Raw genomic sequence first — 27470 nt, 5'->3', positions numbered from 1 at the left:
TCCAGCCACAGTTCCAGCTCAGTGCTGGTAAAAGAGGTGCCAACTTCTCAGTCTCCTTTGTGACATTCTATGATTAATTGGCTTAAATACACAAAGCGCCTTAAATAATTCAGGTGCATAGTATGTACTTGAAAGAATATTTTTATTTTTCTGATTTATAACCATCATCATCAACCTAGAGAGACAGACTCCTGAGATGAAAGTAATTAATTGCTATGTGCTATTAGCCACGTCTTGGTAGAGAATATTTAACTTGCTAGCGATCTCTTGTCTCTGAAACCTTGTCTTCCCCTTCACACTTAACAGTTCCTGTGATTCAGCTTCTCATTTCTTAAAAAAATGTTAATTTATTCTAAGGTCAGTTGTGTCTTTTTCCTGGATGAGATGGTGAGAAAGAGGTGCTTGTTTAGTTAAGGCTGCTATTTTAGAATTGTGGGCTTTATAATTCAACTGTTTATTACACATTCTGTACAACCAAAGGTACATAGCAGGATGAATTAATCTGAAATGCCTAAACGTGCTTGAATGGGAAAAGCTGTGTGATAAAAATACTTTTCTGAAGTTGAAATAAGAAAATTTGGCATGTTGTTCATCCTGGAATTTTGATAGTGAAATTTCTTTAAGATCTGTGATTTAATTTGTCTTCTTTCATGTCTTCCAGTAAATTAGTGGGAGGAAAACATGTGTTTTTATAAGCAAAGGAAGGGGCTTTGAAAGTAAAGCACTGTTGTATTTCTTTTCTTTCAGAAGATGGATGTTATTTCATTAAAGGCTGGGAAAATATGTTTCCATTACAGCTGTTATTATCTCATTTAACTCATTTACCGGCATTGGATTACTGAGCCTGTGCCATTGCAAGTGCAAGATTTAGTTCACATTCTGGCATTCATATCAGAACCACAGGCTGAGACTCAGCTGTGGTAGTTTCAAATTTTTATTTTTTATTTAAATTAAAAATCTTTTGCCTTCTTGCAGTCATAGCTGCATCTTAGGCTTGCAGTTCACAATATCACCATTGTTCTGGTGCGATGCCCTTTGGAGATCAGCAGCACTTCTGGCTCAATAAAGCAGTAATTTAGGGTACAGAAGGTAAAGTATGAGCCACTGAAAAACTTACTTTCTGGCAAGTTTTACAGAAACTGTTCTGCAAGGAAAAAGCATTCCTTTTGAAGTCCTATCTTTTACATTTGAATGCTGGTATGGAAAAAGCTACCACACTGGCAAAAAATACGTATGTGACAAATGAGTTGGGTAATGGTAACACCTCATCTGCGCCGCTTTTAGAGTTGCACCCAATTAAATGATGGCTGGTTTGAACAGATGGTTTCTGAAATCAGAGAATAACCAAGCCAATTGGGACAAAATTTAGTGGTTTTCTCAAGGGTAGGATCATAAATTGACATGCTACTAGTAAGTGTGGCATAATAAAAAATTAATGGAAAGTGTTTACATACCTGCATCTTTTTAAGTACTGAATAATATCAAGAAGCCATGAAATCCAGAGTTCAGGTCATGCAACTTTCCTTCTGCGGTGAGCTGAATTCTCAGCTCCAGGCATTACCTGAATATATCAACATGATGAGCCACCAGTCAATTGAGAGCTTTTTAATGAAGAAGAGTTAACAAGCCATCAGCATTTTACTAATTATAGAAACAGCTGTTGAACAAACACTGCCCCACAGCTCTGAAGTTTGTAATTGGCATTAACGCTGTCAGAGAACCCCGAACACTGCCTACTGACAAATTCTGTCTTCATGCTGATCTCACACGCAACAACACTACAGAGTTCGATTTAACATGGAAGTTTTTATAACTGTTAATGGTTTGAATGTCTTGATTTATATAAAGCGTGCAAGTTCATAGCAGGTTTTGCTCGCTTGCTGATCAGGGCTGGTCTTTACAAAAGTTATAGCTAAATACATTTTCTCCATATGATCAAAGCACTATGTGCCAGAGTCGATGCTTGAAAGGTAAGCCTAACAGGGTTGTCAGTGTTCAGGGGCACACTTTCATATACATACAAACCAAAAACGTTACATTAAAGTGTAAAACTACCATTTGGTTGTCACACATCAGTTTTGAATTCTGTTTTTCCTGTCATTCAATTAATAAACTGTATTTAACAGATGAGAATTGTTCAGCAGGCCTTTTTGCTAGACTCTGTTGTCCCATAGAGATATTTGTGATGATGGGCTGGCTGGGGTCATTCACCTTATCTGGAGGGGGGGGGGGGGAACCAAAGCCAGCATGCGGGGATAATTTTGCTATAGCCATCATTTGAAGCAAGTATTTGGATGTTTTGGATGTTGTTAATATGAGAGCTGCCTTTTGAAAACTGAAGCCTCCTACTCCCTCAATCTTTCCTTCTTAAGCATGAAGTTAGTTTTCACTAGCAAATTGGAATATGTGGAGAAATTCCTATGGGTTTGGTATAGCATATGATTTTACAATTTATTTTTGCACAGCTCTCTAAACTGCCTTTGAGAAACAGGTGTGTGCTATGTGCACTAAGTGGTGCGGTATGCTATGAGACAAGAAAGGCAACCACAGGCGAGGACAGAGCATCCAGAAGGGAAGGATTTAGACTATTTGAATAAAATACTAATTTCCATGTGTGCTCTAAGTACTGGGATTCCCTGAGCTATATGTTTCAAATTCAGGCAAAATTCTGACATTGCAATTAGCAGAAAGGAAGTTGGATCCACAGCCTCTCAGTCATTTTAAAAAAGTAATCATATATTCACTTCATAATTTCTTATTTTTCTTATGCAGTGTCTGACAACTGTGTACTTACAAAGAACATGTTTACATTCTGCTGTGAATGTACTTAAGCTTATAGTGATGTTTTTCACATTGTAGTTCAGTTGTTTATAGTGCTCTGAAAATTCTGATTTCTGGCTGAAATTGCCTATCCTCAGTCAAAAGTTAATAAAGAAAAGTTAAGTTAAAAGATAGGAGCTTTTTATGAAATTCAAGAACACAAAATAGTCCTCACAAATCTATAGCACCTATTAGAATTGCATTGCAAACAGTTTTTTAAAAAAGTACTTATCAAGGACTTGTAGTACTCTCACTGCAGATGTATTGGAAGTTGGGTATAGTTTTGGGTTTTTTTTTACAGTGACTGTTGTCCTTTTCTTTCATCAATATTTGGTATCTGTAGAACTGCAAGTACATAGTCTAGATTCAATCATGATTGTAGTGAAAAGAAAAATTCTCTAGGGAGCCGTCAAATGTTAACTACTGTTGGTGGTGCATTTTTCATAGAGCAGTTTGGATATCTTGGAGTAGTGCATTAGAAAAAGCTTGTTATGTCCACAGATGGTGCCTTTGTCCCATACTATAAAATATCAGCTATATATTCTTCAGTTCTTCACATCTTATTCTAATAGTGGGTTTATAACATATTAGATTGCCCAGCCTTAGTGGCCACATGTAGTCAAAGAGATTCTTAATTCTGACTGACCTGAACAGTGGGTGACATGTAGAGATGCCAGCTGAGACTTTGCAAATTAACATGTCGTCACGACACTTGAGTTTCCCAGATTGGAAGCCTCTCATGTTCTCATGTTCACGTGGGTGCTGGTAGCTGCTGGAGCCATATTCTCTTGTAAGCCTTTATTTTCTGTATTGGTAGGGTGCTTGCTTTTGAGTGCGGTCTGTGTACATATGTAAAACTCCTAAAAAACCACACTGCAAACGCAGCCTCAGGGTGTGTGCATAGGAAGAGATGACGTGATACGTATCATATGGTGCAAAGGACTCTGGCTCTGTGTTTTTATCTTCTTTCTTGTAAAGAAAGTATCTTCAAATGACAGCATGTTGACAGTTTGTCTTCACCAGTCCGCAAACTAGCAAAGACCAATATGCCAGCTTTTGTGCCACTGAAACGTGTCCTGAATTCAACTAAAAATCTACATGAAAGCAAACAACATATTTCATGGGATTACTGAATCAATTGGAAAAGCCCACAGGTAAAAAAATCATCGTTTCGTAGTGTGGTAAGAAAACTGCTGCTACTGACTACTGAGATGATTTTGTTAAAGTGGATTTGAATTCATAATATGCTGAAGTGAGTAAATTGCTGAGACAGTAGTACTGACAAAAGGGTGTTTTAAAGACATTAGAAGAATGGGGCAAAGGACAAACTACTAACGAGGTACAAAAAATTAGAGTTGACAAACCAGGAAAGAAAATACAGATCACAGTACTCCTGACTTTTAGGACTTCTAAGCTTTAAAACACAGTGCTGAATCTTTTGAGTATTTCATGGAAGCACTCACTGGTATTTGTATGTGAATTTGTATACAAATTCAGCTGAATTGTTGCTTCAGGTCTTTTATTTGTGTGTTCTAGTTGGACATAAATGAGAACTTCATGCAAGTCTGTGAGAATCTATTTTGAAATAGGAGAGGCCAGACTATGAGGAGATAGGTACAGTCTCATTCATCTAATACGAGATCAGTCCATGTTGCAGTGAAAAAATGTGTAAAAAAGCAAAGATCATGTAGACTAGGATTTTCAGAGGCACCCAAATGAAGCACCAATATCTCGTCGTGTTTCACTGGGACTTCAGCAGTTTTGTTTTTCTTCTCTTCACAGTCAAGCACTGTTAAGTGAGAATACACACAGTAAGAGACACTGCAATAAAAATGCCTGTACCAGGAGTTAACGATGAAGACTTAATTCATAATAACTCCTCACAGAGGCAAGAAGTTCATATTTTGCATTGTGATTGATATTCAGGTGTATGTAATGTGTCTAGAAATGATGTGCATTGCAGTAATTTAATTTTGATATAATGAAAGTATGAATCAAGGAAATGAGAACCTGTTTTGAAAGCACTGTTTGCATCTTCTTAGCCAGCAACAAATGGAATGTATTCCTATGGTCTTAGCTTCAACCTGAGCTTTCAGCAGTAATTGAGACTTTAACATTGTTAGTCTGCTACTCTGCTTGAAAGAACAAGTGATGATTGATTCATCCCTCATAAAACCAAAGTTGTAGATGTTCATTTGTTGTACTATTCTCACTTAATCTTTTACAAGTATAAAAATAGATGTTTGCAGCTTTGACATGGCAAATTATTGTAGAAGTAGTAGAGCATGAAAAAAAGGCAAAACCCATAAAACATGTTGCCTGTTGAGGCCAAAGATGCTTTTCCCATTAATTTCAGGCGTTTTAATTTACCCCTCATGCTCAAATATTTATTCTTGGATTTTGCCACCAAGACAGTTGATTTTTCAAGGACATGTAAACATTAAAGTATCATTTTGTGTCTTTATGTGCATGTACGCATCACAGGAGAGGGTGCAGTGCTAATAGCTATCCTTCCATCTGAAAAAGGCATCTCTTTCATGTACCTGTCAGAATCTGCTTCTGCATCAAGCCTCATCCAAATGCCTGCCTGACTGAAGCCTGAAGCTGGAAAAGGGTTCTGTCAACGTGAATTCCTGCCCTACCTTTCCCTTCACCCTGCTGCGGGTTTAGAAAGGGGGTCTGTTTTCTTAGCAGTAAAAGATGTGGAATATGTGCTTAAGTTTGCAAAGGAATTTAAAAGGAAATATTTTTGTCTTGGCATGTAGCGCAGTTGTAAGAAGAATCATTTTGATGACATCCATCTGTTGCAGATTAAAATAGGTTGGAATCGGGGATTGTGAAGTGAGTTAGTACAGCGTGATAAGTAGGGTGACTGAAATAAACGCATCGAAATGGATCGGGTGACTGAAGTAAATTTCTTTGTTGATCAGTATTAATATGTTGAAAGTAGGAGGCTTTTAGGATATTTTCATGATGTGAAAGAATGTTTTTCAGCCGGTGTTTCTGAAGGTGAAATTAGGGAGGGAAGTGAAATTAGATGAGAAACACGCTCAGTTGGAGGTGTTTCACAGGAACTCCGAGTACTAGTCCAATGGTGTGCGTGCTCTCCTGTACCGATCTAATCACATCCCCACAAAACAGGCTTTCATGGTTATTTATCTGCTTTTTGAAGCTCATTCCTCTATTTATATATTTTAAGTGTGAAAAATTTTACTGTCTCTGTGTGCATTTGAAAATTCTTGTTCTGTTTAATCATTACTTCTGTTGTATGCCTTTGTTTTATTTCTGATCTCTGCGGTTGCATTAGTAGTCAATTTACCTGTGTGTAGGTTCATATGTGGGTGAGCATCAAAGTATATGCTGGTTTCAAATAGCCTGTGTAATTTCATGTTTTAATCTTAGATAAAGGCAGGAGGGCTGACACATTTCACGCTCCCTTGCTTAACAGCACATCCCACAACCTAGATGAAAAACAAAAACATGATTTAACTTTTTTTAACCTATAAATGCTAATGGGGCTTTAAATGTGAATGTATGAATGCAGGCAGTTCAGGAGTGGGCATGTTTACAACATTATCCTGGATTTAGCTACTCAGGCTTGAGTACTTCATCCGCTTTGTTCTATGGTTAGCTACGCTTGCAGTGCTGCCTGGTTTTGTAGGACTTTTTATTTTCTATTTTTTTTCCCTCTAACACACCCCACTTCTGTGTCACAGGAGATAAGACATAGCCACAGGACTTTCTTGCTCTTGGATGTTGTTTTTTCACCAGTATGTGTGCATGAATATGCACTGTAGTCACGTAACTTTTTATGCGAAGTACAAATCCAAAGCAAGTATATGTTCTTTTAAGTAGCATAGCCAATAATAGGATTGGTCCATTATTTTCCAGAGTTTTGAGCATATACGTGTTTGTATATAAAAACCCCAGAAAACTATGGCTAGCAAGTTAATGCATTTATTTTTTTTTTCTTGTTGCTAATATCAGTTGCTATGATTTCTGTTGGTTTGTGTTTGTGGTTCCCCCCCCCCCCCCCCCCCCCCCCCTTTGGTTCTTGCTCATTTTTGAACTTCAGCAATTATTGCTCTGTTTTGCTCTCTCTGACAGGTGTGCATTCTTTTGTGCCAGTATTGCCTTGTTTAAGTATCTGTATGCTAATTAACACAGATATAATGGAAAGTCGGTTTTCTTCACAGTTTTACTCTCCTGCAGCATAAAATGCAGAAACCTTTCACCAGTGATGAAGTTGCGCTCTCTTTTAAGCAGGAGCTAACCAGAGATTTTTTTCTTCTTATCTTTTACAGTCCGACAGCAATGCAAGCTTTCTCCGAGCTGCTAGAGCTGGCAATCTGGACAAAGTAGTGGAATACCTGAAAAGTGGAATAGACATTAACACATGTAATCAGGTAAGATATTTGAAGGACAGAAGTTTGCAAGAGTGAGTTACAAGAACATCCTCCTCAAAAACTAGTTTTTTCAGGCTAGATTACTTCATCCAGGTATTTTGATTCACCTCAAGTGATGTCTTCAGTCTTATTCCTCAGTGGTATCTTTCTACAGGGAGCTTGATAATGCCTATAAAGCTGTGCTGCTTTTAGTAAAGCTTTGTGCAAGACTTTCTGAGCTTCTCTTTCTTGCCAATGTTCTCCAGGTATAGATATATGTTAATGAAGTACCTATAATCAAAACTTAAGGTACGCTTTGGTAGTCTAATGCTAATGGACTTGCTGTTGTGAAGTTCCAGTTCTAATGGAAACAGTGAGCATTAAATGCAGTTGTATTGTTCAGAATACTGAAGTTGCAGGGGGGAAAAAAAGAGTTCTAGTTGAGGAAGTTATGATGTAGTATTCTTTGGACACAGGTAAATGCTGTGATGAAGTATGCCAGGATATGAAGCTGAAAATTCTTGGTAAATTCTCATTGGTTTCCTTGTAGACAGTTACAGTCTGGATGCCCAGAGGCATCTGTGTTCAGAAAAACCCACCCCACTCCCGTCTGCTTGGGTGTGTGTTGCTGTGGTGGGGTGAGGCTGAGCTGTCTTGGCCAGGAGGCTTGGGAAGCTGAGGCCCACCCGTTACCCAGTCTTCTTGCCCATCCTGAGAGTCTCTCATTCTTTTCTTTGTCTGGAGAAGCGGGACTATGCCAGCACTCATATTTTTTCCCTCTGTTAGTTATTGCTCTTTGTTTATTGTATCCATTTACCCACTGTAATAAGGCATGCCCATGTAATGGGGGTTGCTCATTTTAATGAAAGCTATGCCTTCCTCCAAAGAACATGCATCACAAACAGGAGGTGAGGAGCAACAGGCATTACAACAACTTGACAGAGGAGCACAGGATGGCAGTGAGATAACTGTGATTAATATATTCCACGGCAAGTGGAAACTTGTCAGGTTTTGGTTTTTTTTTTTTTTTTTTTTTTTAAGCTATTTTGAAGACCTCTTTTCTAGCAGCTTCACAGGTGTAGGGGTTAGTTTAAAAAGTTCCAATTCCTTGTTGCAAACATTTGTCTGAAGCACAGTGTGGACTGGCATCCTTGGCGAAGCCAAGGAAGAAGTTGAAAGCCATGCATGAAAAATGGTATCATTATCTTGCATGTGAAGACATCGCTTGATATTTTAAAGTGAGGTGTGCTTGAATGAATGAGAAAAGTGGAACTGATAGAGACTAACTGTTCTTCATGCAATGATTTGCAAAGGTGAATGCAATAGTGTTTGAGTAGATTCCAAAACTGAATTGCAAAACTTTTTTCAGTCACCTAAAGAAGTCTCTTGTAAACATCATTTTTTTCATATTCAGTGCATTAGGTTTAAGCTCTGTAGCATGGGAACACTATTTAGCATCTGGGTTTTTTGTTATATCTAGAGTAAGAGTTCTGTTCCAGGGCGCACGCTTATCTATACGATAGTAACAGCAATAACTTAAATAAATTACAGGTCTAAATTTGTAACAAACTTTTAACTATTCTTAAAGAAATTATCCTGGCTGTATTTGCAATATGTTGATACAAGTTTCTCCAAAATAAAGAAATGTAATCTGAGGTTTTAGTTTTATGCTTAGTTTTCAGTGCCTGTTATTACTTGACTTGCTCATTAAATTAATGTGAATGCTGAGGGAATGAGATAGCAATTAATTCATACCACAGAGATCAGATGTTAGTGAAATAAATAGGTAAATTTGCACATTATCTGTGGATTGTATTAATGCTTTGTTATTCAGATCATTCAGTTAGTATTTTAGTAAACAGATCTTGGAATTGAAATATTATTTGCTTGTATGCAATATTAAAATTAGGTTTTTCAATTTTTATCTATTTTGTGGTGAAAAGTATCCTCTAAATAACATAAAGACAGGAAAATGATGGAAAGTGTGTATATATATATATATATAAATATAAGCTTTATGGAAGAAAAGAAAGATAATTCCACTGTGAATCTAATCTTCTCTCCTGTCATTCATGTTACTTTTACATTTTGATTTTATCAAAAATATTCCTATTTTGGCAGAGCACATTTCAGGTATAAGACATTTGGAGCTGCACTCTCCTTTGGGAAGTATGTAGGGATGGAACCTATTAGTACTGGATAGTGGAGAAAAACAAAGTAAAAATAGTATTTTAGGTTTTGTGTTAAGAAAGCACCCATATTGTCTTATCTGTTCCGATCATTAGTTAGAATAAGATCAGAAATAATCAAAATTTTCATTACTGTGTCCTGAGACACAGTTGTGGCTTCTAATGTAAATTGTGTCCAGGAGCTGAGCTGCTAGTTGCTGTGCATATGCCTGTTATAAATAGGTAAAATATTTAGGAAATAAAGCTGTATTTGTCTTTGGAGTTAGTAAGGGAGCTATATTATGACTCCATTAAGCTGTGATAGCTGATAAATTGATCTCGGGGGCAACTAGAAGGGAAAAGGCTGTTGAAGCAGCATCCCTAATACTTTTTTTTTTAACTACTAAGGTGAAAGGTACACATTCTCCAAGTCAGGCATCAGACTGAGAGCTTGAGAGTCATCAGACTGAAAGCTTGAGTTGTTTCCTCCTCTGATATGAAAATGGGCTCTAGAAGCCATGGATTTCTTTGATAGCAAAGAAATGCTACAAAAGCATGGGTTTTCTTTGGTGGCAAGAGCAATAATCCCACACAAAATTGTAAGTCTTCATTTTTCTGAAAGAATTTTAACAAACTCGCTGGGCAGTATGCTCTGGAATGGTGGCCTCCCAGGGCTGCTGATGGCAAATTCCTCAGTCTCTGGAATATGGGTTGCAGTTACTATAGTTCTGAAATCTCAGCGAATAAATGAAAATTTTGTTTTCTTCTTTGATATCTGGAAGCTGCTTGTATGAAAATTATTAGTAAATTCATTCAGAAACCTGTAAGGGGCTTACTTTGAGGCAGAAAGAGTTGGAATTAATTTTTCCAAGGAAGTATTTATACATCATCTTCCTTTGGCTTACTTGAGGTATACCCTGAACCTATTATTATAAGAAATAGCTTTGTGCTATTTTAACCAGTCTCTTTTGCATTTCTGGTGCATCTTTGACGTCAGTGGTTCAGGTCTAATGAAGACTTCCTTGGTCTGTTGGTTGCCCAAATCCTTTCTTGGCCTTCACAGAATTTCAGAAGGAATTTTTTGCAACTGTTTAGTTAGTGTATGACTTCATGTATCTTCAGTGGGTTCTAAAACACTTCTTCCTTTTGAAGTGAAAAGGAAGCAGGAGGAGGTTTAGCACTCCATAGTGTCGGTCTCCTCCCTTAGGAACAGTTTCTGGAACTGTAGAGGTAATTGTTTCACCAAGAGCAAGATGAAATCCAATTTAGAATGTGCACTCACACAGCAGAAAGAGCACTGGGCAGCCTGGACTTTATAGTAATATCATGCGCTACTTTATCACACCGAATGCAGTGTGGCCAGCCAATTGATTTTCCTTGGCCATCCCACACAAAGCAGCTGATCCCCTGTGACCTGAGATGGCGGAAGTCTGAGGTTTCCCTTGCTATTTTGGTGAGATCTCAGCCGGTAAGTAAACGTTCAGTGGGTGGTATCTTTAGCTGACTAGCTAACTTGTGTCCAAGCAGATCAAAATCTTGTAGCTCACTTGCATTAGCAATGCAATTCTGATTTCCCTCAGATGGTTAGAGAGTAGACGTGGTTTTTTACTGTGTTTCGGAAAACTGTAAACTTAAATATCCTCTTATGACTGGTCAATCTTATCTATAACATAAATTGTTTTACATATTGTTAAAAAAAGGTACTTAAATTTGCTGCTTAACATACTGCCTCCTCTTTCAGGAAAGTTGTTACTGCTGTAAAAATACACTGTTAAAGTTTCACCATGGATATGGCTGTGATGTGATAGAATGCTTTAGCTTGGCTCTTTTGTAAGTCTGTCACATAAATCCAATTACTTTTGTTTCATAGCCGAGGGACCTACATTTGCACCGCTTATTTGACTAATATAATCAAATTTAATTGGACTGTAACTGTGACTTAAAATAAATATGCAAGTGTCTGCATCAGACCTGAAAGATATCTTGACATGCTGGTGAAATTGGTGGCATTTCTGTGAAGGGGGACTTGAAAGCTCAGGCTGTATGGTGTCCAACTTTCCCCTAAATCTTAGCCAGATTTAATCAAAATGACATGAAAATCAGTAAATCATTCAATACCAGTGTCTCATAAGCTCGGTTTTGTAACTCATGCATCATGAGATAGGCTAAAAATTTCAGTGCACCATCTAAATTGAAACTTCAAAGACTGTTCACCTTCATAGGCTACTATAGTGTCAGGTTCAGCTTGTTGGCAGCACAGTTTATTCTGTTCCACTTCCAACAGTGGAAGAGCTGTAAAGAGGAAGAATTCCTGGAAAAAAGATGCAGAGAATCAGGGAAAGTTTGGGAGTGGAGAAGAAGACTGTGAACATGCTGCTCCTGACATGCATTGACTTTGACATGTCTTGAGCAAGAGTTTTGTGAATAACAGTTATTAGTGAAAGGTGTGATCGGTGTGGTGTCCCTTGGTATACTCCCATATCCCTGCACGTAACAATTAAAACTCCTGCCCTTTGGTTACATTTGGGAACATCATGAGTGTGCCTATGCTCTTAGATGACTTGCCTCCCTAGTTCCACTCCTGAGTCCTTGTTCCCTAATCACCCACACTATGTATGTATTAGTTGGCTCGCAGGCTCCTTCTGGCCTAAAACAGCTGGTTTTCTCTGAAGTGAGACTAGGGAGCAGTGCAGGGGATGCCCAGTTCAGGCACTGCTCTCCTCACGCTGCAGGGAAAGCCTGTGCTGGGCATGCTGGTGCTCCTCATAGTCCCCTCAATACATTCGAGCCAACCTTGATCCTGTAAGCCTTGTCTCAGGCTGTGAGTCACATTGTGCACAACTTACTTGTGGCATTATGCTAAAAAAATGTGTTTTACAAAATCCCTCTTTAATAGTCTGTGGTACAGCATTCATTTTATTTCAGGAACTTTCACCCAGAGAAAACAAACACGCACGCTCTGTGTCTTTGGGACATGATGCACTGCATGGGACCAGGCAAAGGCTGCAGGCGGGAGGGGTGCGTGGTGTGGGGTGCCGAGGCTGTGCTGAGTTGTGCTGCTTGGGGGCAAGGGCACAGATGCGCAGAGGCAGCCCTGACATAGGAATCTGGGGTGAGAGGGACAGGTTCTCAAAGTTTCCTGGTGTTCTCGAGACCTCCAGGTCTTTAATTCTGTGGAAAATCAGCTACGTGTTGGTCTTTTAAAAACTACATTTAAGTCCTAATTAATTTAATTTAAGCATGCAACTAAGTGCTAATCTGAAGAAGGCTGTTTTCCTGAACTGGAGCTTTATACTAACGAAATGTTTTCTATATCACCAAGAAAGCCTCCATAAAATTCTTTGCTCCTTTTTTAATAATTACAGGCTGACATTCAGACTGGAAAAAAGTCAAAACTCATTAAACCCCCCACAATTGTGGCCACTGTTTATTTTTGGAAAAGAGTAGATGGAAGAATAAGAAATGAAATAATCTAAAGTATTTTGAGATGTTACCTTCCCTGCTGAAGAAAAGCTGCAGATGATTAAAGTAGGCATGTGTCAAATGGAAGTTAGGATACAGAAGTGAGAGCAGTTGTGTTTTCTGTGCCAAGGAATCTAATGATGAGCAGGATAAGAACTCGGGCTTTCCTTGTGCTGCTTATTGAAAACATACAGAAAGAATCTTGTCTTACTGTCTAGAAGACAGTTTCCATTAAAAGACCTACTGTCAACAAAAAGCTTGCAGAGTTAAATGGAATACAACCTGGCAAACATAAAGTTCCTCAGTTAGGAGCGAATAAACGTAGACTCAAGTTCTTATATTCAAATAGATCCAGTGAATTTTATGTCTTGATTATAAGCACCAATATTAACAAAAAGGATCAACCCTAGAACAGAGCACAGTTAATGTGATTATTACCTGGAAACATTACAAGTATTTTTTTTCCAGTGTTCATCTTCTCTTGCTTGCTGTGAGAGTAATATGATTAGGATTGCTGCAGGTTTATTTTCTACAGAAAGTGCTTCCCATTGGCAGGTGGCTGGCAAAGCCTCTCTTGCACTGTAGAGGTGAAAGCGGAGCCAGATGAATGCAAACATCAGAATAGATGCTGTGGAATTTCTTAGTGGCCTGAAATCAGTAAAGCATTCCTGGATGTTAGGTGGCAACACTAGCAACTTTCAGGATCTGTGGGTTTGCACTGTGGTTAAGGTCAAACTGGACTTACACCTGAATATATTAGGCTAGAAAAAGTGTTTGACTAGTGTGCAAAATGGAAAAGTCCCATATTAACATGATTTAATTAAGTAATTTTACCTGACGTCTGGGTTGAGTTAACTCAGGAATTTTCTGGACTGTGTGAAGTGTTTTGAGCTCTTGACAAATAGTACAAACCAAAAAATGCTCAAATAACCCCCTTCAGATCTATGAATATAATTTCTAATGTGGATTGTCTCAGCCCTGGTAGCCAGGAAAAATGTCTCCCTGTGCACTGGCTAACCGTTTTCCCTGATGACATAGATGACCCTTTGGGTACCCCCAAGTACAAAGAATGAACTGCACCCTACATCATCAGGACTAGCGAGCCTGATTGCTTAGTCTTCACCATCCCTTGCACACTGAGAAGTACACAAACAGGCACTTCAGCTTCTAGTAAACTTTGATTCCGGTACCATATAAAATTGCCCGCAAAGCTTCATGATAACTAAGACCCTCAGCTTCTATTGATGAAGCATCACTGGTGTATTGTAGATTTTATTAGGAGTGGGAGCAGACTCCTCTTCTAGAGGTTAGGGAATAGTGAATAAGCCCTGGCAGGTGCTACGTCACCTCCTCCTCCAAAGGGCTTGAATGGGATGTCTACATGGCTGTGTTCCAGCTGTCGAAGGGGAGAAGCTAACACATTCTGTGCAAAACACAGAGGGTGTATTTTAATTTTAAGAGTGAGATATCTGAATGCTCTTTCAAAAATGAAGCCTTGTATATGCAGGGTTTTTTTTTCTCAGTGTAATGATATTTTTAGACTAGATACTGTCTCAGAAAACAGTACATAATGTTAAGGGTAAGCTTTCCTGAACAGAGACAACACAAGATGCTTTCTTTAGTTTTACTGTTTGTTTCTCAGATCCTAAGTTTTCAGAGATCTGTCTTTATAGATAATCAAAGTATTTCCCCAATTCAGCTGTTTCCAAGATCTGGTGGAACTTAATGTTTCTGTATATACTGGATACAGGGATTAGTCACAGCTATTAATATAGTTATGTAGCTAATAATTAGTTATTACTTAATTATGCTTTGTTGAATGCTACCTTCTGGAGACAGTTAGAAATGTCAGGGGACAAAATTCCCCTGTTTTAAAAACAGTCCCTTTAGAGGATCTAATTACTATTATTTTATACAATGGAAAACTGCTAGCCATTGGAAATCTCAGATTCCTTTAAAGCTATTTTCCTTCTGTCACAAATGTAGTTATTTTAGGACATGGTTGCTATTTTTAGTTAACATAGTAAAAAAAAAAACAACTTCTGAATCAATGCTCAAAATGTTGATTAGTAAAATGAACTTTAATTTTACAGTATGCATTTGTGCAACCCATAGTTCTCACAGAGGCTAGACCCAAAAATCTGACAAGTCTAAGGGTTTGTCAGCTGTCTGCTGTGTTTTGAAACAGAATTGGTAATCCGAAAGGCAACATCAAGTAACAGTTCCCCATCTTGTCTTTGGAGTCTTGTCACTTTTCATGATGATAGATTTACTTTCCTGGAAGGAAAAATCTGATGGATTTTGGCATTTGTTTTGAAGAAGTCTTCTGTATTCACAAGGAATGTCTGTGAAGTCTGATACTTGAACAGAACAGGAGTCAAATATTAGGTGGCTTTGGGGGGCCTCCAGCTCTAGAGCTCTGTAAAACCTATACCTGTTTGGCTTTTGCTCTCGTTCTGTTGGCTTCCTTTTAGTTTGATTGGTGTCTTTATTATTGCCTCAATTACAGTGGGACAGAGCACCAGCTGTTAATTACTCCCACGTTTAGTCCAAAGGGAAAGCAGCTAACACCCCCAGTAGAGCTAACTATAGACTGAAGTAGCACTGTAGTTATAATGAGGTCCACACCATCACATGTTCATGTCACCGAGTAGGTTAATTCATTTCCATGAATTCATAGGCTATAAAGCAATATAAAAGGAGAATTTTCATTATCTGAAATGATTTTTCTTTTTTCCAGCCATCCAATTTATTACTTTGTGATATTTTTGGGAAGAGCTTCAACAAACCCTCAGACCTGAGAAGGCTGTGCCCAGCTCTCTAATGTGCCCTTTCCCAAATCCTTGAAAAGAGGGTTAACTGATGCACTTTTTACTTCCCCAGGAGATATTATTCAGAGGAGAGACTTTGCAGCAACCTTAGACTGACATCTATTAAAGAGATGTAGAGTAGTATTTGACTTTTAACAAAGACTATGATATTGCTTTTTAGTCTCAGCCTCCACTGGTGAGCACAGATGACTTCCTAACTTGGGCAAAACATGTGAAGGAGTTAGCAGGACCATGCAGGGCTGGTCACAATAGCTTTTTAATTTTCATTGTGTTTGTAATTAATGCTTTGCAAATGACCTGTTAGTGTGTGTGTATATATATATATGAGCCTGTAAACACAGCATCAGTGGAAGGAACTTCATAAAAGTGCATTGCATTTCATGCTTCAAGAGAACGTTGGAACATTAAAAAGATTTTTCTGTATTGTTTTATTTTCGTTGACTGTGATGATATTTTTTCTCTAAGCTGCTTAAATGCCATTCTAACCTTCTGTGGCATAGGCAAGAGTAATTAGAAACTCAAATGTTGGCAGATCTTCCTGGGAAATGTTGCATCCTGACTTCCATCAGAGTTGATGGGAGTTATAAGGGGTACGACTCTTAGCATAAAGGAAAGAAGAGGGTTAATTTAGTTAATATATGTTCTTGCTTCCTAATGTTCTTAAAGATATTGAATACTTAATGAATACCTTCAAACAGAAGTAAACTTTAGGGAGTTAAGAATCATATTTAACAAAAGTTGTTTTCTTTAGTGCCAAGACCGTTATATACTGAAGTAGCGCAAGCAAATGTTCACTTCTATAAAGAATTTTCCCCCACTTCCTTCAAACACTTTCTTTCCCCCATCTGTACAGTTTTACATTCTTTATACTTCTAAGTCTCACCAGCAGAAGGTGAGTAAAGCTTTCTAGGACTACCAGGTTATTGTCTATACCTGTCACAGTTGAGCCTGGAGGGGAGGATGTAAAAGCTCCCCCAGTGCCCAGATTGCAGCTTTGGTGTGTGCTTTGCCAGTGAAGCTGCAGTAATGCTGGGACAACCACTGGGGCTGTATTTTGGCTTTGTAAGAAGTCGATACCACTACAGAAGCAGTGGTGCTGGTCTTGCCCTGGCTTGGTGGTCATGCTTCCATGCTGTGCCATCTCCTGCACTGGCAGAGACATGTGTGCAGCCTCACACCGAGCCCTTGAGGGACCTGATCTGCAGAAGGGTGGCTGGGGGTGGAAGAAAGCAGAGGAGAGGACAGGAGAAGCAGAAACACTTCTGGTAGCAGTACTGCCTTCACTGATTCAAAATGTTCTTTGAACAGACTGATCTGATGCTCTGCCCAGAAGTTGCCTTTCTGTGGGGTCACTTTGCTTTGGCATGACAGGGTTAGGCAGGAATAGTATAAGCCATTATTGCTGTTGGATGTAACAGCGATCTGGGTGATGTCCCAGCAGGGGTAAATGGCACAAGCATGATTGACACCAAACTGGGCAGCAGCTGAAAAACTTCCATTCCATGAGGATCACTCCATGAGGCAACTGAACACAAAGGCAGGAGTAGCACGGACTTCCTCGGGTGATTTTCAGACAAGAGCAGTAAGACTTAGTGCCAGTCTTATGGGGGAAAAAAATGCCTGACTTTCAATTGACTTAGAAGAGGTTGGTGATTTCTGTGATGTACAAGAAATCCGTGGGCTTTTCTGGTGTGATGAAAATACAGAAGGTGACACTACAAATAGAGCTGTGAGCAGTGGTGGGATGTGTGCATGTACCTCTCTAGGGGGTAAAAAATGTTGACTCCTCTAGCTCAGCGGTAGAGGAGAAAAAGAACTGAGGGAATAGGGCTCTGCAGGGAAGCACTTGAAGAACCAAGCTTGGAGGGCTTAGTATTATGTTCTGTTATGAGAGTCAGAATTACAAATGAGCCTCTAAAAGAAAAGTAGTTATGGTATGCATGTGCTTTGTGGGGAGGAGCAGTGCCTATGCTGTACAGTTTTGCTTAGCAGACAACTCATTTCATCCCCCTGCAAACTTTTTGGTAGGCATGGGAGAGAAAAAGGGAAGTGTCAGAAACCTTTGTTGTTCTAAAATACAAGAATCCAGTTGACAGGAACGGAGGAGTTGCGTTGATTAAATCTGAGCTTCCGTCATCATAAGTAGCAGGGATCAGCTATGTGGGTTGGGAAATAATTACAACATTGGGTCTGACGATAGAGGAACAAAGCTTGCTTTAAGGCTTCAGTTGTGCTGGCCCTCAGCATTTAAAGTGCAGCGCTTGCTTCTGCTGCTGCTTGCCCCAGCTTACCGTATTTAAGGAAGTACAGACTTTGAATGTGCACAGCAGCAACTGTATCCAGGCTATAGTTTCTTTCTGTAGCCTTTTTACTGAACCTCACGTCTTCATTTTGCTTATGTTTTAATTAATAAAAAAGTCACATGTTGCAAAGAAACTTGCATAATTATGCAACATTAGCTTTCAGCTGCTTAACATGGACTATATATGTGCCTAGAGGTAGGGACACGGGTATTTTAACAGGTTCCTATGGAATAAGCACTGGGACAAGCCTTGCTTTGTCTGTACTTTGGCATGTGGTAAACTAAAAAAGAAGCTTGCCCTCACCTTTTGAAATTCAGAGGGACGCGTATGCACATAGTTCATGTGGGCCATGCAATATTGCAGTTTCTCTGCGGTGTGTGGACTTCAGTCTGCACACAAAGAATAAGAAAGGTTAATAACACGCCATAGCAATACATCAGCTGCATAGAACTGTAAGAAGTCAAAGTTACCGTTCATACTGTCACAGAAGGTGTCAACTGAATCTGTGAGATGAGGTATGAAAACAGGTTTCTGTTCTCAGACAAGGAGAAGAATGCTCTGTGTGTTTCCCCACAAAATACTATTTCAAAGCTTTCAATGACTGTAGGTAGTAATTATGGTTATTTAATACTCAGCTGAGATTGAAAAACAAGGAAGATTAGAGCTTTCTGCAATGTTTTCAGCCTGCAGAAAGTTCACTGACATGTACAGTGTTCTTCATCTTGATGATTATGGTCAGCCTCACCACATAATTTTGGCCAAGAATTTTTCCTTGATCCAGGGCATGGTACTACTACTGCCATCCCTGGGCTCTGGACAACAGTAGTAAGCGTCCCCAGCCCTGGGGAAAAAAAAAAAAAAGAGATCTGGTTACTGCTGCTTTACATGCACAATAGGACTTGAAACCACATTTGTCATTAACGTTTCCTAACTACCAGGCTGCATAAGGGTATTCTGCTCCTTTTGGCAGCTTGTAAATGTAGCTGTCCTTCAGTTCCTTTGCTTTGCTCATAGTTTCACTTCTGAATTTGACTAAAAACTCTGCCTGGGCTGCTTACATGTATGTAGAATTAAAGGGAGTTACTTCAGAAATGCATTTGGGCTGCTGTGCCTGCAGCCATTGGACCCACTCCCATGAAATGCCTCCTGTGAAGTGCTAAGTGCTTTAAAATCCTACTGGGAATTACAAGCTTGAACTGCCTCTGTGGACAGACAAATAAAAGACCAGAAAGCAGCTTGTTTATTTCACAATTTAAATGACTGTGAACTGCTTAGAGACAAGTGAAGAAAATTACACAGTGCTAACTTGCTGCAAGTTGCTCAAATACCTGAGTATTGCTTATGATGCTTGCAATATGGAAAACAGGAGAATGCTTGAAGGCAGCGGCAGTATCTGTTCCTGTCACCTGCCTGATGTACCAGGGAAAATACCATAGGGTTGTGAAAAATAGGTTGGCAATTCAGCTACAATAGACTGTCATTATATATTTTTTTCTTTGGGTAGAATAGCAATACTAGGAAGAAAGAAGACGCAGTTTCCATGGCTAGAATTTGTAAGAGATGAAGTATTCTGCTCCTATTTAATATGAGAAGGCGAAAATTCTAGTTCTTATTTCATGACCTTTTCCTTTTTTCATGGAGTTATAAAGCGTCAAGGTTTAGTGAAGACTTGCTCACCAAACCAGCAGAGGTACTAAGCCAAGGATCAATTTCATTTGCAAGCCACATGCAGCCCACAACCATTTTGGTCTACTTGTGCTTTTGGTTTTCTGTTTGAAACCAGTTATCCCAGAGGAGAGTAGGAGAGTCCAGGGTTCAGGAGAACTACATCAGCCTGGAATAATCCTGATTGAATAGACACATCCTGTGTAAATTCAGCTAAGTCCTGTGATTCCTCTGTGTTAGTGATGCCCCGCTGGGGCTAGATAAGGTTACAGTAAAAAGAAGGCAGATACACATTTCAATTCTGAAATAATGGGCTTACGGAGATACCCAAGGTATTAGTCTGGGGAAAAGAGAAACTATCAAAAAGAAAGGAATCTCTTATGGATACTTGCAAAATATGGTTTGTTTTGGTGCCTTTGTTGCTATGAGAAAAATGTTATTGGAGATGTTTGTTACACAGTGCCTTGGCTTAAATAGCCCAGTCCAAAATATCTGACTTATGTAGACAGTCAGCTACGGGATGTAATAGTATTTCAGCTACTAATCTTCTTCTTATACTAGGCTACGGTAGGAATGTATATCTTCAGAACTGATACTTGTAATTGATATGGCCTTTGTGCTTACAGAATGGACTCAATGCCCTGCACCTGGCAGCTAAGGAAGGCCATGTGGGACTGGTACAAGAATTATTGGAAAGAGGGTCCTCTGTGGATTCTGCCACTAAGGTAATTCATGCACGTCTGTTAGTTTATTCAGAAAAACAAGTCATCAAATACACGGGAGAAATGTAGAAAAAAATATGAAAGTACAAAATAGGATAATAATACATCCCTGATATTTAAACTGTTCTTTTTGTTATGGTCTGAGAGTCTGTGTTCTTTGCTGAAGCTCATTGGTAGTAAATGAAGAAAGAAAGATTATTATTTGTACAACCTGTTAGCAGAGGAAGCATTAAAAGATTTTAGTAATGCCATTTTTTTCATTATTTCCAATGACAGGTCCCCATCATAAAGAAAGTGAATATAGTTCAGAACAGCAGATTTTTTCAGATCTGTGAAAACTGGTAACCGACTGTATTTTGACTCCTATCCAGAGCCTTTTCAGTCAAGAGCACAATAGAAAAAACACCTGCATAATAAGTTGCTTTGCCTTCAGCCTTTCCCACAGGCAGGCACATGTGTGTTCCCAAAACATTCAGTCAGTATGTTATTTGTCTGTGGGTGGTAAATTCCTTGTGACGGGCCAGATTTGTTGGCTCAAACAATGTAATGCTTGACTGTGCCCAGCCTTTGCATTTAGTTACCACCACTGTGTCCCTGTAGCTCGCTCTTACTTTTTTATGATTTTGGATGCACAGGATCCTCCATCAAGGTTAACACTTCATCCTCAGCTTGGACTGAACATTTGGTTTTATGAACATTTATGATTCTTTAATGAAGCCATTTAAATATTGCTCCCAAGATGAGAGATTGGCCTGAGAAAAGTACAAGGCTTTTACAAAAGCAGTGGTCTGCTGCACTGCTGCTGTTTTGTGAGAGATTATTTTTATTGTCAGTGCATCTCTTAACTTAAAGCTAATGCCTTCCAAAAAGATGCGTTTTAATTTTATACCAATTAGAGAAAAAAATATTATCTTCTATGTTTCAAAGGCTGGTTTCCGTTACTTAACAGTTAGATCTTCCTTTTGGGTCTTGTACAGGGGAATCTCATTTTACATGTGATACGCAGTGGGAATTTTAGGACTTGTGGATTTCAGCTACCTTCCACAGGGCATGGTTCCCGGACCTGAATGAAAAAACCTGTTCACCCATACTAAACTTTACCTGGAAGTTTGTCCCATGGCCCAGTCCCATGCCATAATTTCACTCAGAAGTTATATTATGATGTTTGTGTTACACAACCACTTAAGAAATCTTTATGGCTGCAACTACCAGTTCTATCCCTTGATGTTTACGCAGCATCATGGAACTGTAAAGTAAAATTGTACTGAAAAAAATGAATGTTATAAAGAATGGCTGGTTGAAATCATTCCTGAAGAAGGGTAATGTCTTTCATTTTTTTCCCTCCCTGTAACAGAAAGGGAATACAGCCCTGCACATCGCATCCTTAGCAGGACAAGCTGAAGTTGTCAAAGTTCTGGTTAAGGAAGGAGCCAATATTAATGCACAATCTCAGGTATGATGCTATTTTCCCTTATCTCTTCTAGAAGTTATTTGGTGAGATTTTTATAAGATAGATCTGAGAAGTTAGGCAGTAATTCCAAACATCCAAGCCTGGCAAATCAATCAAATTGAGGCTTACGTAGCATTCACTGGTAAGTAACAAATTGAAGTCATTATATACTCATTGTGTGATACAGGAACTTGCATTGTTGTTGATTGAAATCTTTGAGGCAGTCCTGTTATGTTTTAATAAACTGTGTCAGAATTTTTTCAAAGTGTAGAAATACGGCATCGTATGTTTGAGTTCCATTTTTTGAGCAGTAATGAAGAAAGTAATTTCTCAGACTTGATTTATACAATTGCTTGTCAATTTGCTGGCTAAAAATTTGCATATAACTTATTCCAGGCTTCCGAACTCATTCTTTATGTGATCAGAAAGAATTCAAAACAAGAGTTTGGAATGTACATTTGAATTGGGGAAATTCACCTTATCCTGGTGGGCAAACAAACTGTAAAAACAGACCTGTTATTTCTGCTGACACGAAGCTTGTCTGCTCTTCCAAAACATACCAGAGGACGTGGTGATGTTGCAGAGCCCGACCGATGACCGGTTGTTCTCTCCCTGGTTTGGGCGAGGCTGCGGTGCTCCCTGCCTGCTGGGATTTCGGAGCTGTAAATGGCATGTGCTGGGCTCATGGTGAACAGCAGACTGCAAACCAGCTTGGTGGTGGTGTGTTTCTGAGCTAACTGTCCCTATCTCCTCAGCCCTATCAAACAGACACACTATTAGCACCACAGATTAATTGATGAAATTATCCTGTTGCATACTGGAGATGCCTGTTATTTCCTCTGTTTAGGATTAGGAACAATGTATCAAGTCTGATTAATGTTTGTAAACGCTACCTTAACTATGGCAACTGTCTGTAGCTGTGAAGAACAGATGGTATAGATGAGAACTGTGTATGACAAAAAACCCGCATCTTTCTGAAGCACCTAGTCAGCTTGTGACATTCTCAAAGTAAATCATCAAGCTAACCAACAGTGCTCAGATTGACTCCTAGTGCGTCATTCAGTGACCACAAATATAATTTTTGCAGTAACAGCGTAAGCTAAGATGATGAGAAAAACAAGTCATGCTTCAGGGGTTGATTAATTTCAAATTAATTTTCCCTAGCACTTACTTTCTATAGGCAAGATAATGGCCCTTAGCGTAATCGTGCTGGGATACGTGAGCAGAACAAGAAGAGAGTGATCTGATTTACCAGTGCTGGTAGGAGCTGCATGGGTGAAGGGTGTCTCAGGAAGCATAGCTGAGTCTGTGTGAGATGCTTTTCTCAATCCTCTTCTGTAGTGCGTTCCCTGAAGGAATACAGACAAGTTTGTAAAAGGTTTTGATTAGTCAGAGCCCATCCTAAGTCTGGCTAGCTCCACATCTTGCTTGCCCAGACCTGGGAAACTGGAACCCAGAGGGGTTTTTTTGCTGTTTGCTCTTACAAATTTACGATGGACTGTGTAGAGTAAACAGAGAGCAGGAGGTAAATGTATATGTTTATAAAATTAATAGGTCTGTCTGTACCTTCATTACATTTTAAGACAAGAGAGAGAAATTGAAAAGGTCTTTAAACTGCCTGACACCAAGATTTTAAAAATATTTTCTTTATTATGCTTCTTGCCCCAAAGCGACTGCTAAAGAGCTCTCTTAGGATAACTGATGGTCAATTCCTCCCCATGCTCTACTTCCATGAAGGATAAGAAGTGTTGCAATTCCATTGCTCAAAAATTTAGCAAGCTCATTTCATAATGACCTAACTGGATGATTTCTTCCTACATTTATCAGCCTTTTCGTGTGTGCAAGAAGATAAAGTAATATCTTTAATGTTAGGATTTTGAACATGGTAAGAGAAATAACTGTAAAAATGATAACTTCTTTCCTCAAAAAGTCTTCATAAAGGCTTTTCCTTATGCTGGAGAAATAAATGATGTTTTCTAAATTTAAAAAAAAAAAAATCCTACCAGAATTGGAGATTGTTTTCACAGGTATTATTTTATATAATATTCTAGTTTTAAACGCTTTTATTCTTAGCACTTAAACTTCTCTGTAATGTATGCAGAGCTGTTAACAGGCATTTGCCACTTGAGTTAATTGAATTAATCTGATAGAGAATGTTTTTTCCCCATTACTGCTCACTGGTTGCCTCCAGACAGGATGAATTAAAACTGCTGTGATATCTATGTCCTGGATTTGTGCCATATTGTCTTAATTAAGCAAGTTCTGTTGACTTGAATGGGAGGGTGAGTCCTTAATGCAGTGAGATCCAGCTGGGGGGGCCTTTGGGTTCTGTCTTCCTGGCCTGCTGTGCTTTTCCAGAAGAGATGGATAATAGCTGCTTCAGGCAGGAGGAGATGTTCAGAGGATCTTGCTGCTGCTGCTGCTGCTGAGGGGGCGTTTGCTGTGGATGGAGTCCCTTTGTAGGGACCACGCTGGCATGGGGTTTCTTGGTCCAGCACTGTCACGAGCACAGCAGTAAAGGATTGCACTCGGAGAGGCAGGCGCATTACCTAGATCTGTCTTCTTTTTGGTAAATGTTGAATGCACTTGGGTAATACTTACTGAACGTGTTCAGTGCTTCAAATACTATTTGTGTGTGAGCGTTCACACATGTGTTCCCATGTAGCTAGTAATTTGAATATGAATGAACATATGCTGCCTGTGTGATGGGTGGAAAGGATGTATTTGTTTTAGTCAGGGCTCTGAGCAGGCTCCTGACAATTTGGTTCTTATTCTGATTTGCCAGAGGCATCCCTTGGAAGATGAAATAAAAAAAAAGTAGTTTCTTTATGCTCCATGCATGGAATGAGGTTAATGAATGCTGCCTTTCTGCTCAAGATTGCATTGACATGCTCAAGAATCATGTATGTAATAAAAAATAAATGTTAGCCAAAACAAAGAAGAAAATAAGAAGCTTCAAATTTAGTAAAGAATAGAGACGTGATTTATGATAAAAGATCCAGAAAGATTCAAGCATACCTAACTATAGCTGGTAAAAAAAAAAAAAAAAAGAAAAAAAAAAGAAAAAAAAGAAAAAAAATGACATTATGTAGAAAAAAAGAAAAGAGAATGACTGAACAGAATATGCTTGAATGCTCAAATGCTGTTATTTTGTTACGAAATATGTCATTGATGAAAAGAAAAGGTGGAGAGAAAAAAATTATACCATGAAAGATCTTAATTGAGAAGGCCAAATAAAAATAGAAATTAAAGGTAAAATTGAATGTAAAAACTGGGAACTCATGATTGAAATGCTCACTTTCTTTCTAATATTTTTTCTCAATTCCATTTTTAATAGAGGCTATATTGTCGCTCTTAAATCTTTTATGAACAGTTGTTGGTATTGAGAGTATATTACATCCTCTCCTTGGTATCTCTATTATTTCACACTTTATGTTTTTTAGGTCCCCGCTAAATGCCATTTGTTGGTAGTGATTTAATGCCAGCGAAGTTATTCAGGTTGCTCCATAACTTCCTCTTAATGAACTCTGTATCTGTCAAGGTCGTTCACATTTCCAGTGATGACAATTTGCCATAGTGACAAAATTTCTTCACTGAGGATAAACTGATAGCTAAAAGAGTATTCTCAACTTCAGCTTTTCAATTTATTGTTTTTCCTTTCCTTTTCTCCATTAAATTGCATAAAAACACTGGCTTTTATCAGAACTCACCACCAGTGACATCTGAAACACCACACCGATTTTCCAGTTCCTTGCAACAACAAAATAAGAGAATTATCTCAGAAAAAGCTATTTAAAACATTGTAGCCACTGAGATTACAAACCCCATCTGTGCTATCTGAGACTATTAAGCATTCAGGTTCAGGGCTTTGATTTTATGGATTTTGTTTTTCTATTAGATTAATTTGCTTTGCCCTTCAGTTTCACGTTGGCCTTCAGAGCTGTTATTTTGTTCATCTTTCTCTTTTAAAATGTCTGTTCCTTTTGAGCTAATACATCACCACTGTTATTTTTAGAAAATAATTTCTATTTTGATACAAAGCCTAATTGCACAGTGATTACTAATTGAATGACTCCACTTTCACTTGCATGCGTATCATTTGAGAGCTGACATCTTCCTTGAGTATGTTCAGGCAAATGCTGAAATGAGGGTGCACCCAGAAATGGCCAGAGATCTAGAAGTCCTTTCTCGGCATACCCCCACCTAGAATTTGACAAGTGTGCAGTTGTTTGGCTCAGAATCACCTTTTGGTACAAGCATTCCTGGAGAATTTATTTATATAATGAGTATCTAGAAAACCTTCGCTTGGCTGACTCTGCTCATAGTTTGGTAAGCAGATCTGGATACGCATAGTCAGATAAAAAAATCAGTTTCTGCAGTTTCCTCTCCTGATTTCACCATGATTTTTGATCACATAGATCTGACCAAGCTGCACTCAGTGATAGTACAAATATCTTGTATCACCCCCCCCCCCCCCCCCCCCCCCCCCCCCCCCGCTTTCACCGAGCCCAGCAGTACCCTCCTCTCACAGCTGGATTGCTTCTTTACCCCAAACCTATTCTTAGTTGTTGCTTGTGCATTAGAACAGTAATTCATTTTGTGATCTTCTTCTCAATCAGTGTCTACTTTTGTGATGTATTAGGAATTCTTTTGCCAGTTTTTGATCATCTTTTCCCAGGTGGAAGAACCGTCACCCAATTTAGTCAGTCCAATCCTTCCCTTTTGATAAATTACTCTCTGTTTCTGTTGCTTTCTCTTAAAGTCAGATTGTGTCATCTGACTCATGTAGGCATCAGAGATGCCTGATTACTGGAACATGAGCCTGCCAAATGTGACGAAACCCCAACTGCAATAATCTTAATAACAGAGTCTACCTGTGGACTGTCCCCTGCTGCAATGATGCTGAGCTGTTCTGGCCATGCCTGTCTTATGGAATGGAGCCATCCTGACCTTTATCCATTCCAAACAAGATCAAAAAAGTTAACCTCATGCAAAGAGTTGCACCTCCTAGGATGAGGAGATATGACATGTGTCAAGTGATTGAGGTAGAAAGAGCTGCAAAGTAGAAAACAAAATGAGGAAATACAATTCACTCCTGTTCAGTAACTGTAAGGGAATGCATCATATCCTGGAGTCACCTAAGAAAGAAATCATTCCCTTCAGTTTTAAAATTTCTGTGACTGTGTTTCCTGTTAGCTGCTAAGGTTGTGCTTTGACCACTGCTTCATTAAGGGGCCCTCACAAAAGGAGGAGCTACCTTTTAATCATCAGATTATTTAAAGTGACCCAGATACAGAAAGCAAGGATTAGATAAATCGGTCCTCCCCCAAGCTTATCTTGTTATTTAAAAGCCCTCTGGTTTCCTTTCCTCGATATCCTGCTCTAAGCTCATTGCAAACACATTAGCCAAGAAATATTTGTGTTTAAATTTGCCCCCGTTATGGTTACCATTTCCTATTTCAACACGTAGGAGACGCTACCATGGCTGCTAGAATATTCTTATCCAGACTGTTCATCAGATTGAAGCAGTCCTTAGTGTAGCATTACATTTCCAGCCTCAGTATGCTTTCCCGAAAAGGAGCGGTAAGAGAGCTCATTGAATGTCCATATTCAGTGTTTCCAGAAATGCAAAGGGAGGATTTAGATGATTCTCAGAGAAGTGAT

General features: G+C 38.9%; 1 protein-coding gene across 50 annotated transcripts in view; it reads left to right on the top strand.

The window, feature by feature from the left end:
• The window catches only part of ANK2 (ankyrin 2), a 355697-nt gene that overhangs the window by 190905 nt on the left and 137322 nt on the right, over positions 1–27470 (top strand). For all 50 annotated transcript variants that reach the window (XM_040584986.1, XM_040584977.1, XM_040585216.1 and 47 more), the window contains 3 exons: positions 7125–7226; positions 20261–20359; positions 21711–21809. In XM_040584986.1, coding sequence (XP_040440920.1) covers positions 7125–7226; positions 20261–20359; positions 21711–21809 — 300 coding nt within the window. The remainder of the gene's footprint in view (positions 1–7124; positions 7227–20260; positions 20360–21710; positions 21810–27470) is intronic.

Source organism: Falco naumanni, chromosome 1 (assembly GCF_017639655.2).
Source record: "Falco naumanni isolate bFalNau1 chromosome 1, bFalNau1.pat, whole genome shotgun sequence".
NCBI lineage: Eukaryota > Metazoa > Chordata > Aves > Falconiformes > Falconidae > Falco > Falco naumanni.
Note: the sequence above shows the minus strand (reverse complement) of the source record. Positions and strands in the feature narration are given on the sequence as shown.